Source organism: Homarus americanus, unplaced genomic scaffold (assembly GCF_018991925.1).
Source record: "Homarus americanus isolate GMGI-L3 unplaced genomic scaffold, GMGI_Hamer_2.0 scaffold50281, whole genome shotgun sequence".
NCBI classification, from domain to species: Eukaryota; Metazoa; Arthropoda; class Malacostraca; order Decapoda; family Nephropidae; genus Homarus; species Homarus americanus.
Genome location: NW_024742338.1, coordinates 4513589 through 4532353, shown reverse-complemented (window position 1 = coordinate 4532353; position 18765 = coordinate 4513589). Strand labels below are relative to the sequence as shown.

The 18765-nt window shown below is 47.2% G+C and overlaps 1 protein-coding gene across 20 annotated transcripts in view; it reads right to left on the bottom strand.

Moving 5' to 3' along the window:
• The window catches only part of LOC121876862 (serine-rich adhesin for platelets-like), a 132215-nt gene that overhangs the window by 77308 nt on the left and 36142 nt on the right, over window positions 1-18765 (bottom strand). For 12 of the 20 annotated variants that reach the window (XM_042382342.1, XM_042382358.1, XM_042382354.1 and 9 more), the window contains exons 1-2: window positions 18567-18715; window positions 11710-13022 (exon numbers count right to left, since the gene is read on the bottom strand). The exons of 2 other annotated variants lie outside the window; for them this stretch is intronic. In XM_042382342.1, the coding sequence (XP_042238276.1) occupies window positions 11710-12985 (1276 nt within the window). In that variant the 5' untranslated portion in view covers window positions 12986-13022; window positions 18567-18715. Of the gene's footprint in view, window positions 1-5930; window positions 6038-11709; window positions 13299-18566; window positions 18718-18765 lie in introns of those variants that run through there. 6 more of the 20 variants (XM_042382361.1, XM_042382362.1, XM_042382352.1 and 3 more) reach the window with 5 other exon arrangements.

The window sequence follows — 18765 nt, the reverse complement described above, 5'->3', positions numbered from 1 at the left end:
CACCTGCCACACCACTGCGTCTCACCACCACTCCACCACACACCACTGCCGTATCACCACACACCACCACCACTACTGTGTCCTCACCACACACCACCACCACTACTGTGTCCTCACCACACACCACTGCTACTGTGTCCTCACCACACACCACCACCACTGTGTCACCACTGTTCCCACCACACACTGGTGTGTCACTCACACACACCACCACCACTACTGTGTCCTCACCACACACCACCACCACTACTGTAGTCACCACCACACACCGCACCACTGCGTGTCCTCACCCCACCACTGCTGTGTCCTCACCACACCACCACCACTTCTGTGTCCTCACCACACACCACCACCACTGCTGTGTCCTCACCACACACCACCACTGTCTGTGTCCTCACCACACACCACTGCTACTGTGTCCTCACACACCACCACCTGCTGTGTCCTCACCACACACCACTGCTACTGTGTCCCACCACACACCCACCACTACTGTGTCCTCACCACACAACACTGCTACTGTGTCCTCACCACACACCACCTGTGTGTCCTCACACACACCACCACCACTCTGTGTCCTCACCCTGCACTGGCTGTCCTCACCACACACCACCACCACTTCTGTGTCCTCACCACACACCACTGCTACTGTGTCCTCACCACACACCACCACCCCTGTGTTCATCACCACCACCACACCACCACTCTGTGTCCTCACCACACACCACCACTCTGTGTCCTCACCACACACCACCACTACTGTGTCATCACCCACACCACTGCTGTGTCCTCACCACACACCACCACCACTGCTGTGTCCTCACCACACACCACTGCTGTGTCCTCACCACACCACCACCACTACTGTGTCCTCACCCACAACACCACCACTGCTGTGTCCTCACCACACACACCACCACTGCTGTGTCTCACCACACACCACCACCACTGTGTCCTCACCACACACACCACCGCTACTGTGTCCTCACCACACACACCACCACTGCTGTGTCCTCACCACACACACCACCACCACTACTGTGTCCTCACCACACACCACCACTACTGTGTCCTCACCACACACCACCACCACTGTGTCCTCACCACACACCACCACCACTGCTGTGTCTCACACACACCACTGCTGCTGTGTCCTCACCACACACCACCACTACTGTGTCCCTCACCACACACCACCACCACTACTGTGTCCTCACCACACACCACCACTACTGTGTCCTCACCACACACCACCACCACTACTGTGTCCTCCCCACCCTGTCCACCACACCACCTGCAGTGTCCTCACCACACACCACCACCACTGCTGTGTCCTCACCACACACACCACTGCTCCTGTGTCCTCCACCACACCACCACCACTGTGTCCTCACCACACACCACCACCACTGTGTCCTCACCACACACCACCACCACTACTGTGTGCTCACCACACACCACCACCACTACTGTGTCCTCACCCACACACCACCACCACTTCTGTGTCCATCACACACACCATCACCACTGTGTCACCACCACCACTACTGTGTCCTCACACACACCACCACCACTGTGTCACCACACCACCACCACTCACACCACCACCACCACTGTGTCATCACACACACCACCACTACTGTGTCTCACCACACCACCACCACCTGTGCCATCACCACACCACCACCACTGCTGTTCTCACCACACCACCACTGCTGTGCCATCACACACCACCACCACTGCGTTCATCACCACACACCACCACCACTACTGTGTCCTCACCACACACACCACTGCTGCCCAGTCACTCACACACACCACCACCACTACTGTGTCCTCACACACACACTGCTGCGTGTCATCACCACCACCACTACTGTGTCCTCACCACACACACCACCACCACTGCTGTGTCACTCACCACACACCACCACCACTGCTGTGTCACCACACACCACCACCACTACTGTGTCCTCACCACACCACTGCTCTGTGTCCTCACCCACACACCACCACCACTGCTGTGTCCTCACCCACGGGTGTCATCACCACCACCACCACCACTGCTGTGTCCCACCACACACCACCACCACTGTGTCCTCACCACACACCACTGCAGCTGTGTCCTCACCACACACCACCACCACTCTTCACCACCACCACCACTTTCACCACACACACTGCTGCTGTGTCCTCACCACACACCACCACCACTGCTGTGTCATCACCACACCCACCACTCTGTGTCCTCACCACACACCACCACCACTGCTGTGTCTCACCACACACACTGCACCATCACCACACACACCACTGCTGTGTCCTCACCACACACCACCACCACTGCTGTCCTCACCCACCACTGCTTGTGTCCCACCCACCACCACTGCTGTGTCCTCACCACACACCCACCACTGTGTCCTCACCACACACCACCACCACTGCTGTGTCCTCACCACACACACCACCACCACTGTGTCCTCCACACACACCACCACCACTTCTGTGTCCTCACCACACACCACCACCACCACTGTTATCACTCACCACCACCACTGCTGTGTCCCATCACCACACACACCACCACCACTGTGTCCCTCACCACACACCACCACTACTGTTCCTCACCACACACCACCACCACTGCCACCACCACACCACTACTGTGTCCTCCACCACACACCACCAACACCACCACCACTGCTGTGTCCTCACCACACCACACCACTGCCTGTGTCCTCACCACACACCACCACCACTGCTGTGTCCTCACACACCACCACCACTGTGTCCCTCACCACACCACCACCACTGTGTCCCTCACCACACACCACCACCACTGTCCTCACCACACACCACCACCACTGCTGTCCTCACCACACACACACCACTGCTGTGTCCCACACACCACCACCACTGCTGTGTCCTCACCACACACCACCACTACTGTGTCCTCACCACACACCACACTACTGTGTCCTCACACACACCACCACCCACTACCCACTACTGTGTCCTCACCACACACACCACCACCACCTGTGTCCTCACACACACCACCACCACTACTGTTCTCACCACACACCACTCTGTGTCCCACCACACCACCACACTGCTGTTCACACACACCACCACCCTCTGTGTCCTCACCCACCCTGTGTCCTCACACACACCACCACCACTGTGTCCTCACCACACACCACCACCACTCTGTGTCCTCACACCACACACCACCACCACTACTGTGTCCTCACCCACACACCACCACCACTACTGTGTCCTCACACACACCACCACTCTGTCTCACCACACCACCACCACTACTGTGTCCTCACCACACACCACCACTGTGTCCTCACACACACCACTGCTACTGTGTCCTCACCACACACACCACCACCTACTGTGTCACCACACACACCACCACCACTACGTGTCTCCCACACACCACCACCACCACTGTGTCCCACCACACCACCACGTCCCACCACCACCGCTGTGTCACCACACACCACCACCACTATGTGTCCTCACCACACACCACCACCACTGCGTGTCTCACCACACCACTACTGTGTCCTCACCACACCACCACTACTGCATGTCACCACCACCCTTCCACACACCACCACCACTACTGTGTCCTCACCACACACCACCACCACTACTGTGTCCTCACCACACCACCACCACTACTGTGTCCTCACCACCACACCACCACTACTGTGTCCTCACCACACCACCACCACTGTGTCCTCACCACACACCACCACCACTGCTGTGTCATCACCACACCACCACCACTGCTGTCCTCACCACACACCACCACCACTACTGTGTCCTCACCACACACCACCACCACTACTGTGTCCTCACCACACCACCACTACTGTGTCCTCACCACACACCACCACCACTGTGTCCCACACACACCACTGCTGTCCTCACCACACACCACCACCACTATTGTGTCCTCACCACACACCACCACCACTACTGTGTGTGTGCGTATATTTATATGTGTGTATTTGAGTGTGTATATGTGAGTGTGTATGTGAGTGTATGTATGTGTATCTGTATGAGTGCATTTGTGTGCGTCTATGTATGTGTGAGTGTGTGCTCGCACGCTACACATCTACACGTGAGTGCATGTGTATGCGGAATTGTATGCACCAGTGCATTTACGAGTATGCATGTATATATGTAAGCCCGTATGTATATTATCAACAACCATCAATACATACATACATACAGACATACATATATACATACACACACACACACACGAGACGGAAGGCAAGAAATCAGAGACCCTTAACCACTGAGCCAGACGTGTGTATGTGTCCTCCCTCCCTCCCTCCGCCTTCCTCAATTAAGAGTGAAAGTTTCGATAGGCGGCGACCATGAGGGAGGGGGTGTGAGGACAGAGGAGAGGTGGGAGGAAAGAAGGGAGGACAGAGGATGGGAGGGAAGGAATGAGGTGGGTGTGTGAAGAATGGATGAGAGAGAGAGAGAGAGGGGGGGGAGTGACTCAGTAGACAGGTGTAAGACACAGTGTTCTAGGTCAAGGTGAGGTACCACAGGGGGTCAGGGGTTAACAGAGGTCAGGGTGGTTGAGAGCCAGCCACCCTATCACTACCTGTAAAGGCAAGCATGAACTCCGCATGCTTCCCAGTTGGGTGCTGTAAACGCTTCTGCGCTTCACCTTGCACAGGATGTAAGGGGGTGCCCAATAAACTAGCCCCCTCGGGGGCAAATCTGTAAAACATCTGTAAAAATCCCACCACCACCAAATGACAAACAAAATCTAACAGGTTCTTATAAGTTAATTCTTGTACAAAATTTAAAACAAATAATATAAGAACCCCTTGATTGGTCCTAACAAGAGGTTCTGACACCTGCACCATCACGCTCATGTAAAATAGAACCTTTAAGAACTCTCAGTATTAGGTTCTAACGCTTTCACTCTCAAGAACAAAAAAGATCACACGTCAATTCTTCAAATAATGAACCTTTTAACACCAAGGAACTGAGAAGTGAACCTCTTGTATTGATCTAAAAGTGAGGTTCTATCGTTCTCCCTACCAAGAACCCGCTGTATGTTCACCACAACTCATTAAACTGAACCCCGACGATTATATAAACCACACGAGATAAACTGAACTCTTCCGATCCCGTAAACGCACATTTCAACCCTCGAACCTCCTGCTCTAAGAGGATGAACCTTTTGTGGTGTTGTTCACTTAAAAAACGCCTCTAAACCATTCATCACCTCCACTATCTAGGACAAGTTGTGACCCCCCCCCCCGAAACCTTGGGCCAGGTACAGGAGTGTCCTTCAGCGCCTCCCACACTATAATGATTCACAGTTATAGGAACACCTGAAGAATTTGGGGCCACCCTAGCATAAGTCACATGAAGATTAAACACCCTAATGATAACCTAACCTAACTTAACCTAATCTAACTTAACCTAACCTAACCTATAACCTAGCCTAACTTTACGAAGTCACAGAGTCGACTACTCTCACATATACACTACACACATATATACACTACCTACATATACTACGCACATGCACACATATATACTGCCCTCACATACACACAAACACCGTTACCGCCACACACAGCCCACATTCACTTTCATCTCTGCTTAGGTCAGTAAAAGTTAAGTTTGATAGTTTCTACATGAAACTTAATTTAAATTAACCTAACCTAACTTAACTTAACCAAACCTAACCTAACGAACATAATAATACCAACCAGGTGTCAAACTTAACTTTAACCAAATAACCAGTCACTTACCGTGCCAATAACCACAACACAAAATATTACTGTACTTCACGTGGATAATAATAATAATAATAATAATAATAACAATAAATAAGACGTCATCATCATACGACAGATGTGAACGTGTGGACTAACTTGTATGGAGGAGAGCAAAGGGTCGCCAGTTCCTATACACGAGGATAAGGGTGGCGGCGAGGGTGGTGAGGAGAGCTGCCACCACCACAACCATGGCCCTCACTACATTAGACCACACTGACTCAACTCACTCCTCCACACACACACACTGACCTTCGAGCATGGACTGGTGTGTGTGGGTGTGGGTGTGGGTGAAGGAGAGAGAGAGAGACTGGGACACACCTACTAGCACAGGTAAGAACATAAGAATGGAGGAAACTGCAGAGGGCCAAGTGGCTCATACTGGGCAGTCCCGTTTACACCCAACCCCTATCACTCATATGTCCACCCAACCTATATGTGTGTGAAGCTATCCAGCGTGTTCCAGTTAATGATGATGTTTGGTAACTTGTTCCACTCGTCCACTACTCTATTTCCAAACCAATGTTTATCCATATTGCGCCTAAATCTAAATTTGTCTAATTTAAAGCCATTGTTACGAGTTCGCTCCTGGTTAGATAGTTTAAGAACCTTTATTATATCACCTTTGTTTAGCCGAGACTTCCATTTATACACCTCTATCATATCGCCCCTCACTCTACGTCTCTCGGGGGAGTGCAGATTAAGATGCTTTAACCTGTCTCTGTACTCAAGGTTCCTAATGCCCGGGATTATTCTTGTCATTCTCCTCTGAATACTTTCAAGGGATTCTATATCCATTCTGTAGGACGGTGACCAGAACTGGACTGTGAAATCCAAGTGAGATCACACACACACACACACACACACACACACATCAAGTGACTGTGGAGGTAGCAAGTCACTACTAAGTTTATTATTGTCAATATTCCAGTAGTTGTCATGTTAGGTTAGGTTAGGTTAAGGAATTTCTATAAAGCTACACGACACCGGTATACAATATAAACCCACCCCACTATGGTATATAAACCCACCCCACTCTGGTATATAAACCCACTCAGGTGCCCACACTCAGAACCACGTAATGGGATTTTTGCCTCTGTGAAATGTGATCTGATCCGATTTTGTCATCTGGTTGGTTTTAGGCAGAAGGAAATGAAATCCATCACCGGGAGGGATTTTTTGAACGAGTGTGTGAGAGTGATGAATCAACGGGTAGGATGAGGTTTCTATGTGAGGTTTCTATCACACGTTTAGTTAACAAGGTCGGCCATATGGAATTAGGGAGGATTTAATTATCGTTTATTTTCACGAATTATATTTGAACCTTTTCGCTATTTGTCACTAGGCATTGCTATTGAATTTAAAACATCTTTACGTTATCAGTTATATATCATACAAGTTACAACACGTGTTAAAGGATTGTGTTGTGATGCTGCTGTGTATATACGTCTGGCAGGGAGGTGGTTGACGTCACAAGGTAATGCCGCACCAGGTAGACGAGACGAGATGTTCATGACTACTAATACCCGTCCATACAGCCATACTCCCTGTATACTGAACACTTAGTCACGGTATATATCCTCTCTTAAGACTCCCTGATGCTTATAATGGAGGAGATATGGGTTATAAAATCACTGGTATCGATTAAATAAGGTTAAGTAATACCAGGTGTTGGGCGGTGTGGTTACGTGTAAGGCAGTAAGTCAATAATTAATACTGACACTCAGAGACCAGCAGGTGGGGGGGAACCAGACGTGACTCACCACTACAGTGATCTAGACGCTGGACGTAATGTAGTGAAGATCATCGTAACTTAGCCACCAGTACGTGACCTCTTGCGCCCGACACCGCCGTCATTACCTCCCTCCCTACATATTTATCGACTAATAATTAGCCCCTGGGCCTCCTCCTCTCCCCGCCACCTCAGTATCGAACACAATGCCTCTATCACTTCCCTAATTACCTCTAGTCCTCCCTCATCCCTCGAGAACAAAGGTTAATCCTCAGCACCTGTTCATAAGTTCATTACATTGTTCACCAGGACCTCCAGGAACTATTGCCACACTTTATAAATTATAATATTATTTTCTATACTACGAAAACCAGACTTGACGCCATGACACTGTTCGCCTTATAAGTACCACAATGTTTTAACTGTTAGAGAGAACTTTGTGGCAAAAGACTATACGGTACCCGGGTCTTCTGTGTCGCCGCCACGCCACTTGTAAACATCGTGTGACGTCATATAACTGATTGCCTTAAAGCATCTCTCTCTCTCTCTCTCTCTCTCTCTCTCTCTCTCTCTCTCTCTCTCTCTCTCTTTCAACACTGACACCTGGATACAGAATCGTTCCTAAGACAACTACAGGGAGTCTCAGAAAAGCGTATACACTCTGCCCTCACATATCAAGGCAGTGTGTATACATTTTTCTGAGACACTCTGTATTTATCGTACGCTAAAACACACATTCAATGGTACCATAAAAATTTACAGCTAAGATTCTACCTTAACGGGAAAGGTTAACTGGATCACCTGAAGATTAACCACCCTAAACCTAACCTAACCTAAACTAACCCACAACTATCTGGCAATTGACAAAAAAAAATCGTACGTCAGGCAGCTCACGTTGGAAAAAAAAGAGCGATACACACACACACACACACACAAACACACACACACACACACACACACTTAATACCGTGTTTTATTGTCACACCGAGCAGTAAAATAATCACGTGTGGAGGAGGAGGGGAGGAAGGTTGCCGCCAATTTGTTGACACTTTAGTATTGATTGACCCTCCGTGCTGGGAACATGTCACCATCACTTCCCCAACACACTATTGCCTTTCACCAGCTGGACCTAATGACTCTATTTACAGTGTGAAGTAATTAGTCTCACCTGAAGAATAGATATACCTGATTTATATTTTTCATCTATTAATTAATCTCTATTAGGGGGGAGGGGAGGGCGTTATGGTGCTGTAAATTATGAGGAAGAAATAGGTGATGCCGGCCATATTATTACTTTAAAAATATACTTAAAACATTTAGGTATTTTATTTAAAGCTCTTGATGATGTGACCTGTACTTAATATTGAAGCTTAACTAACAGAAAATACTTGATAATGTAATGTGGTGGTATGAGAGAGAGAGAGAGAGAGAGAGAGAGAGAGAGAGAGAGAGAGAGAGAGAGAGAGAGAGAGACCACCATAACTCACACTAGATCAAGAATATTTTTACTAGACTGTTCTTGGCTTGAGCCGACGAACATATTATTATTATTATTATTATTATGTATTTTAACATTATGTATATTATGAACCAGTAAGATCATATAGGAATATTTTCACTCAATAATTAGTCATCTGTAATATCAATATGTTTAATATATCATTCTATATTTAATTACATCATAATTTAGTTAAGTTGAGGGTGAGAGGTTTCCCGTTTTCTATGATGCGCTAAATGATTCACGGGGTAACTACTGTAAACCAATGAGTGACGTCATGGGAGGGTTGAACCTTTTCGGAAAATTACTGTTATTTACGCGTCCTTAAGTACACCACAGTTACCATTACGTTATGGAAATAATATCCTTGAATTTAAATCAATTTTACGTTAAATAAATTATAACAAAATTAATGACAAACAGAAAAACAACGCAAAAATTAATGATGAAAAACATAAACAACCAAAATCAACTACAAACAACCAAAACAAACTGAAACGACTCCTAAACAACCAAAACAAACTGAAAACGACTCCTAAACAACCAAAACAAACTGAAAACGACTCCTAAACAACCAAAACAAACTGAAAACGACTCCTAAACAACCAAAACAAACTGAAACGACTCCTAAACAACCAAAACAAACTGAAAACGACTCCTAAACAACCAAAACAAACTGAAAACGACTCCAAACAACCAAAACAAACTGAAAACGACTCCTAAACAACCAAAACAAACTGAAAACGACTCCTAAACAACCAAAACAAACTGAAAACGACTCCTAAACAACCAAAACAAACTGAAAACGACTCCTAAACAACCAAAACAAACTGAAAACGACTCCTAAACAACCAAAACAAACTGAAAACGACTCCTAAACAACCAAAACAAACTGAAAACGACTCCTAAACAACCAAAACAAACTGAAAACGACTCCTAAACAACCAAAACAAACACGAACATGAATGACAGACACACAAGGAAATATAAAAATAATAATATCCACGCCTGCCAAGGTTAAGGGCGGGCACAGGTAACAGAAGCCGTTACCGACGTGTGACAGAGACAAGTGGATGAACACGGGTGACTTCATCCAGCTGAGAGCGGACCCCATACACAAGGAGTTAGTACACTATCTCCCCTAAGTCAACCAATTACTTATATTATTATCTTAACTTACGAGAATTAACTATCATAACGATCGTTTAAGAATCTGAATCACTGGAGCTTTAATTATTATTGTTTGTGTATTTTTATAAGATAGTTTCCCCAGGCGAGTCAGAGAGGGTTTTCTATGACAGGTTTATTTCCTGTGAGTTCCTCCCTTCACTCTAAACCTTGAACTTAAAACAGAAGATAAGCATTACTAGAAGAGTTTGACATCTGGGTTTATTTCACCTGATGATTAAACACCCTAATATTGCCTGGGGGGTTAGGTTAGGTTACGGTTGAATCCTCATGTAAATATACCGGGGTGTCCAATCTGCAGGTGGTACAATGACGTTTATCTCAGCTAAAATATCTCCGTTTTTTTATTTTTTTATTATTATTTTTTATTATTTTTTCTAAATCACCTGAACTTCAGACACCCTACAGCTGGCTCACACAACAAACACCACAGCTGGCTCACACAACAAACATCACAGCTGGCTCACACAACAAACACCACAGCTGGCTCACACAACAAACACCACAGCTGGCTCACACAACAAACACCACAGCTGGCTCACACAACAAACACCACAGCTGGCTCACACAACAAACACCACACACAACAGCTGGCTCACACAACAAACACCACAGCTGGCTCACACAACAAACACCACAGCTGGCTCACACAACAAACACCACAGCTGGCTCCACACAAAACACCACAGCTGGCTCACACAACAAACACCACAGCTGGCTCACACAACAAACACACACAGCTGGCTCACACAACAAACACCACAGCTGGCTCACAACAAACACCACAGCTGGCTCACACAACAAACAAACACACAGCTGGCTCACACAACAAACACCACAGCTGGCTCACACAACAAACACCTGGCTCACACAACAAACACCACAGCTGGCTCACACAACAAACACCACAGCTGGCTCACACAACAAACACAACCACAGCTGGCTCACACAACAAACACCACAGCTGGCTCACACAACAAACACCACAGCTGGCTCACACAACAAACACCACAGCTGGCTCACACAACAAACACCACAGCTGGCTCACACAACAAACACCACAGCTGGCTCACACTGCCTATTTGCCCCTAACACAGTGGCCACAGATGGAATTAACAATGTAATTCAATCTATTACAACAACGAAAACAATTGTTATTACATTACGCCCTCACTAACGTCATGTATGTATGTATGTATGTATGTATGTATGCATGTACGCATGTATGTATGTATGTATGTATGTATGTATGGTATAATTATATGATTGTGTTTGTATGAACTATTATCCTGTATAAGCAATAATTATGTTTGTTAAAATATAAATAACAATATGGTAACTATATACAAGTCTATAGTTAACTATAAGTTGAGTGTTTATGACTATAAACATTACTTCTGAAAAAAATAGTGTTTATATAAGTTATAAGATACAGAGTACATCATGCCGTGTAACATTACCTGCGGCACTGTGTTGCGTCCTCGTGTTTACATCAGCTGGACTCTTCATTGGTGAACATCTGTCTGATTCGTCGGTCTCCTCGCGAATGGCTTGGCTTACATCCAGGGACACGCCCAGGGTATTGTCCGCCGACTCCGGGGTCGTTAAGTCCGAACACGGGCTGGGAACGTTCGCAGTTGCCAGTTGGTCAATACATTTTTCCCGGGTGACTGGTGCAAGCAAGGGATCTTTGCCGTCACTCACTGAACCGCTGTCACTCCTAGCCTTGCCCACACCAGCACTGTCACTCACGGCCTCGTCCGGCACGTTGATGCTGGGAATGTCTTGCGGTTTTCTTTTCGATTCGAAGATTTCTATTTTGAATTCACTTGTGTCCTTTTTACCGAAGGACCTGAGTCTCTGTCTAATCTTCGGGGAGGAGGGCTTGTGGTCCCCGCCCTTGACGCCTGCCACGGCACTCTGGGGAGGACTAGAGGGGGGAGGTAGAGGGAGGGGAAGAGTCTTTGGCACTTTACATTCAACTTTCTCCATTACTTCCTCCTTCTTACTCTTCCCGTCTTCTAAGGAGTCGTTATCAAACTCCGCCTCATCGTCACTCTCGTCACCATCGTCACTTCTGGAAGTCAGGTCCTCACAGTCACTCTCTCCACTGTCCTCCGTCAGCTCACCTTCCTCGTCATCATCCTCATCTTCCTCCTCGAGACAAGACAGCTCCTCCTCGGAGTCTTCATCAGTCTGGGTGCCTCGGTCGTATTCCCCATTTTCTTTAACGTGTCCGTCTTCGCCGTGTTCTTTGTGAGACTCGTCATTGGTCAGTTCGCTTATCTCTTGACTCTCCGAATTTTCCGTGTTGATTATATTAAACGTGTTATTATCCACACTATTTTCCTCACTACACGACACATCGTCCACCTCGCCAGACTCGGCGCTCTTGGTCGAGAGGTCGAGGCACCTGGGCGGGTCGAGGGGGTCGCTCGCCCACTCCTCCTCCGTTTTGTAATCCTCGTCTTTCGTGGAATCATTTTTCTCACAACCATCATCCGGGTTGTCACTCGCGGCGTCCACCTCACTGATCTTGTTATTGGAGTGTTTATTAGTTCTCATCTCACGCTTATTTAGGTTCTCTAACTCTCTGTTATCTAAGGACGTCTCTTTGACGGGGGCTGAGTCGACGGGATGTGTCAGGGGATCACTGTGGCCTTGTATCCTGAGCGCCTCCGTCCCCTCCATACCGTCTACGTGGCTTCGTCCATAGGAGTTACAACAGCCGAGCATTCGTCGTTGTTTCTGGTGTTTACATCTCTAAAAATCTCTGTAATATGGACGTTGTCGTTTGTACACACACACACACACTACTAACACCTCTCGTCTCGTCTTGCTGTTCACTGTTGTCTGTACACCTGCACTGTCTACCTACTGATCTAACCTGAAGGTGTACGACGGATTTACTCAACAAATATCTGTCTATCTGTCCATCACGTCATTCACGACACGGGACGGTGAGAATACGTAATTTGTTATTAGTTTAGTGAAGACAATGAGCCATATTGTCGAAGGCTCGTAAAGTAATTAATCTGTCGTAATGTACCTGGTGACGTGAGAATACAGGTAGTGAAGGTACGATAAAATATATAATTAAGATAATGTTGAAAATGTTGTTTATATATTACACTGAGATTGTACCTTATGAACACACACACACACACACATACACACATCTTCCCACACACGTAACTCCCCCCTCCACCCCCAGCCCCCCACACAGCCCGGAATATAAGCGTTTAATTCGAGCTAAAATCTGACGAGAATTTATCATTAGTTTACAACCTCTTACCACTAGCCTTTAGTAACATCCGCTTGGTGACGCTGCTGTCAGTCGTACTGGGCCCCAGTCGTAATGGGTCCCAGTCGTAATGGGTCCCAGTCGTAATGGGTCCCAGTCGTAATGGGTCCCAGTCCTAATGGGTCCCAGTCCTAATGGGTACCAGACCTAATGGGTCTCCAGTCCTAATGGGTCCCAGTCGTAATGGGTCCCCAGTCGTATCAGGTCCCAGTCTGTAATAGATTCCCAGTCGTAATGGGTCCCAGTCGTAATGGGTCCCAGTCGTAATGGTCACAGTCCTAATAGGTCACAGTCCTAATGGATGCAGTCCTAATGGGTCCCGGTCTAATGGGTCCCAAGTCCTAATGGGTCTGATCGTAATGGGTCACAGTCTAGTGGGTCCCAGTCATGAGTCCCAGTCGTAATAGGTCCCCAGTCGTAATGGAGTCCCCAGTCATGTGATTTAGTCATATAGGTCCCCAGTCGTAATGGGTCACAGTCATCAATAGGTCCCCAGACCTAATGGGTCTCAGTCCTAATGGGTCCCCAGTCTAATGGGTCCTAGTCTAATGGGTACCAGTCCTAATGGGTCCCAGTCTAATGGGTCCCAGTCCTAATAGGTCCTAGTCCTAATGGTGCAGTCCTAATGGGTCCCCCATCCTAATGGGTCCCAGTTCTAATGGGTCCCAGTTCTAATGAGTCCCAGTTCTAATTGGTCCCAGTCCTAATGGGTCCCAGCCCTAATGAGTCTCAGTCCTAATGGGTCCCAGTCCTAATGGGTCCCAGTCCTAATGGGTCCCAGTTGTAATGAGTCCCAGTTCTAATTGGTCCCAGTCCTAATGGGTTCCAGTCCTAATGGGTTCCAGTCCTAATGGGTTCCAGTCCTAATGGGTCCCAATCCTAATGGGTTCCAGTCCTAATGGGTCTCAGTCATAATTGGTCCCCAGTCCTATTGGGTCCCAGTCTAGTGATGGGTTCCAGTCTAATGGGTCTCGGTCATAATTGGTCCCAGTCCTGTGGGTTCCAGTCCTAATGGGTCCCAGCCCTAATGGGTTCCAGTCCTAATGGGTCTCAGTCATAATTGGTCCCAGTCCTAATGGGTTCCAGTCCTAATGGGTTCCAGTCCTAATGGGTTCCAGTCCTAATGGGTTCCAGTCCTAATGGGTCTGTCATAATGGGTCCCAGTCCTAATGGGTCACAGTCGTAATAGGTCCGCATTACTAAGGACTGACCGGAAGCCGATACTGGGACACATTTACGTCACAGTTCGCCTGATGATAACGACAAACAGTGTGTGTGTGTGTGTGTGTGTGTGTGTGTGTGTGTCTGTGTCTGTGTGTGTGTGTGTGTGTGTGTGTGTGTGTGTGTGTGTGTGTGTGTGTGTGTGTCTGTGTGTGTGTGTGTGTGTGTGTGTCTGTGTGTGTGTGTGTGTGTGTCTGTGTGTGTCTGTCTGTGTCTGTGTGTGTGTGTCTGTGTGTGTGTGTGTGTGTGTGTGTCTGTGTCTGTGTCTGTGTGTGTGTGCTGTGTGTGTGTCTGTGTTGTGTGTGTGTGTGTGTCTGTGTGTCTGTGTGTCTGTGTGTGTGTGTGTGTGTGTGTGTGTGTGTGTGTGTGTGTGTGTGTGTGTGTGTGTGTGTGTGTGTCTGTGTGTGTGTGTGTGTCTGTGTGTGTGTGTGTGTGTGTGTGTGTGTCTGTGTCTGTGTGTGTGTCTGTGTGTGTGTGTGTGTGTGTGTGTGTGTCTGTGTCTGTGTGTGTCTGTGTCTGTGTGTGTGTCTGTGTGTGTGTGTGTGTGTGTGTGTGTGTGTCTGTGTGTGTGTCTGTGTGTGTGTGTGTGTGTGTGTGTGTCTGTGTCTGTGTGTGTGTCTGTGTGTGTGTGTGTGTGTGTCTGTGTCTGTGTGTGTGTGTCTGTGTCTGTGTGTGTGTGTGTGTGTCTGTCTGTGTGTGTGTGTGTGTGTGTGTGTGTGTGTCTGTGTGTGTCTGTGTCTGTGTGTGTGTCTGTGTCTGTGTGTCTGTGTGTGTCTGTGTCTGTGTGTGTGTGTGTGTGTGTCTGTGTGTGTGTCTGTGTGTCTGTGTGTCTGTGTGTGTGTGTGTGTGTGTCTGTGTGTCTGTGTCTGTGTCTGTGTGTGTGTGTGTCTGTGTGTGTCTGTGTGTGTGTGTGTCTGTCTGTCTGTCTGTCTGTGTCTGTGTCTGTGTGTGTGTCTGTGTCTGTGTGTCTGTGTGTCTGTGTCTGTGTGTGTGTCTGTGTGTCTGTCTGTGTGTGTGTGTGTCTGTGTCTGTGTCTGTGTCTGTGTGTGTGTGTCTGTGTCTGTGTCTGTGTGTGTGTGTCTGTGTGTCTGTCTGTGTGTGTGTGTGTGTGTGTGTGTGTGTGTCTGTCTGTGTGTGTCTGTGTGTCTGTGTGTGTGTGTGTCTGTGTGTCTGTGTGTGTGTGTGTGTGTCTGTGTGTGTGTGTGTGTGTGTCTGTCTGTCTGTGTGTGTGTGTCTGTGTGTGTGTGTCTGTGTGTGTGTCTGTCTGTGTCTGTGTCTGTCTGTGTGTGTGTGTGTGTGTCTCCATATCACTCACCCCCCTCTTATGTGATGAATGATCTCTGTATCCCAGCTGAACGTATTTTATCACCCGACAAATTGTGAAGGTTTGTAAATGAACTTTTCCTTTTAACATATATCAATATTATCGTTTTAAATGACATAATAAACTTTACTTAGGAACTTAAATGACACTTATAGGGAGTTAAGTAATAAAATTAATAACTTAAAACTTAACACATGATCACTTGGACATTCAGGTGAGATATAATTATTTAAATATAGTTAGGAGATCATTTCTGTTAATTAACCCCTATAACAACCTGTATGGTGATATTTGTTATTTTATTTGCATAGTGTGATTAATTTAAACGATCAAATGATATTATAAATTAACAATAATATCACCGTGCGGTAAGATAACATGTTATACGATACTTGGCAACATCGGCAACAACTCACGGCAACACAACAATCTCGCTGCCTGACGTACGAGTAATTTATCATTCCACGGAATATATAAATTAAATTATCTTGACGTGGACATTAACAACAATTTTACACTTAAATAATTAATATGTATGATCTAACCTGAGCTTAATTACAAACTAACATTTAACATACAAAATACAACAATAAATCAAAATAATACAACTAGTAAATAATAACAATTACAATAATACAAATTCTCATTTGACTGGGATATATGGCGTCTCATTTGACCTTTTTCTACACAGTGACCCCATTGGCTGACAGGGTATTTTATAAACACAATCCCACGTAAATCTGACCCAATCGGCTATCTGGGCTTGGGGGGGGGGGATGAGGGGTTTTGTCCATGAATAATTTGTGTGGTTGGATTTTTGTTCAAGGGGAATTATAATATGGGGCTTTGACCAATTGGGAGGCCGACTGGTGTTGGGGTGTTGACAATGGAGGGACTGGTTTGTTTGGGGTGGGGTGTGGTTTTGATATGGGAAGCGATGTGGTTTGACAATGGGGAGACCGACTGGTGTTGGGTGTTGACCAATGGAGCCGACTGGTGGGTTTTGACAATGGGAAACGGCTGGTGGGTTTTGACCAATGGGAGGCCGACTGGTGGGGTTTTAACCAATGAAACTGACTGGTGGGCTTTGACCAATTGGGAGGCCGACTGGTGTTGGGGTGTTGACCAATGGGAGGCCGACTGGTGGGGTTTTGACCAATGGGAAACTGACTGGTGGGTTTTGACCAATGGGAGGCCGACTGGTGGGGTTTTGACCAATGGGAAACTGACTGGTGGGTTTTGACCAATGGGAGGCCGACTGGTGGGGTTTTAACCAATGGGAGGCCGACTGGTGGGGTTTTAACCAATGGATGGCCGGCTGGTGGGGTTTTGACCAATGGGAGGCCGGCTGGTGGTGTTTTGACCAATGGGAGACCGACTGGTGGGATTCAGTCCACTGAGAAAATATCTCGCGTAATTTTGACCACTGGGAGATTATGAGAGATTAATTTTTTCCCGATGGGGAGTCAGACCAAAGAGATAAACCATCCAACTGGGATTATTGTCCAGTGACGGGCAGTTATGTCCAGTCCGACTGAGATTTCTTGTTGGTGGTGGGAGGTAAAATTCACACGTACCCAGCACCCAGCATGGCGCCCCTCACGGCCTTGTGTCGGGGAAGTCTTATTAAAACACTGATACTGACGGGAAACGGAAATCCTTTGTGGTGTGAACAAACCAGACGTCATGTACTGTGCTGTTCTAGTTCACTACTGCTGCTCCACACACACACACACACACCAGGTTCAGGAAGGTTTACATCTGAGTCTTCCAGCTGGTACTAGACTCTTAAAAGGTGCCTCAGGTGATGTTGGTGACGTAATTGTCGCAGGTAACTTGTTGACTTGAAGTTAAATACAAGATTAATAGTTCCAATAAATGGCGTCGTATTTAAACAGACTTTAATTCTGATGTGTTCACTTGAAGTCTTTTGAGAATCTGGTACTACAGCTGATGTTGTTGTGTCCGTCACAGAAAGTGCTAGAAACGTTTACCCCACAAAGTAAGACATTTTGTTGCTCTTTCTATTGTAATTCACAATATTCTTGGATATGAAATGTTGCACATGTTCCTACTGATGACGGCACTGATGCACCGCAACACAACACAACACGAGAATAACTACCACAAAACACATACACAGTGACAACGTTATCTAGGGGCAGCTTGGCCTCACCACCACACTCGTCAGGCCGCTCTACACAGTAAACACTCCATATTTCCACCTCTTTCGGGGTATTTCCTAGACATTTTCCACAAGTTCACTACTCCCACCATCACTGGCAGTCCACATTTTCCCATTTGTAAGTCACCATATTGGCGTGGGATGATCCTTAAAGGCGTACGACACAAAGACATAAGCCATTCATGTTGGCGCTTCCAATGACAACAAGCCAGGCCCGCCCCGCAACACAGGACACTACCTGCACTCAAACACACACGAATCACACCCCCAAGGCTCATCCTACGTGCTTATCGCGGCCACACCTGCACGGAGGGCTTCCTGAGGCCTTCTCGGTCAAGGGGTCAACACCTAATTCCATCTCCGTGGGCGTGGGTGTGGGCGGGGAGTGAGGAAACACCCACACTGACGGCCGCCACCCAGACGACGTCCACAGGCAGGGCTCAGGTTAGGTTAGCCTGGGCGTCGCGCGCTACCACAGTGAT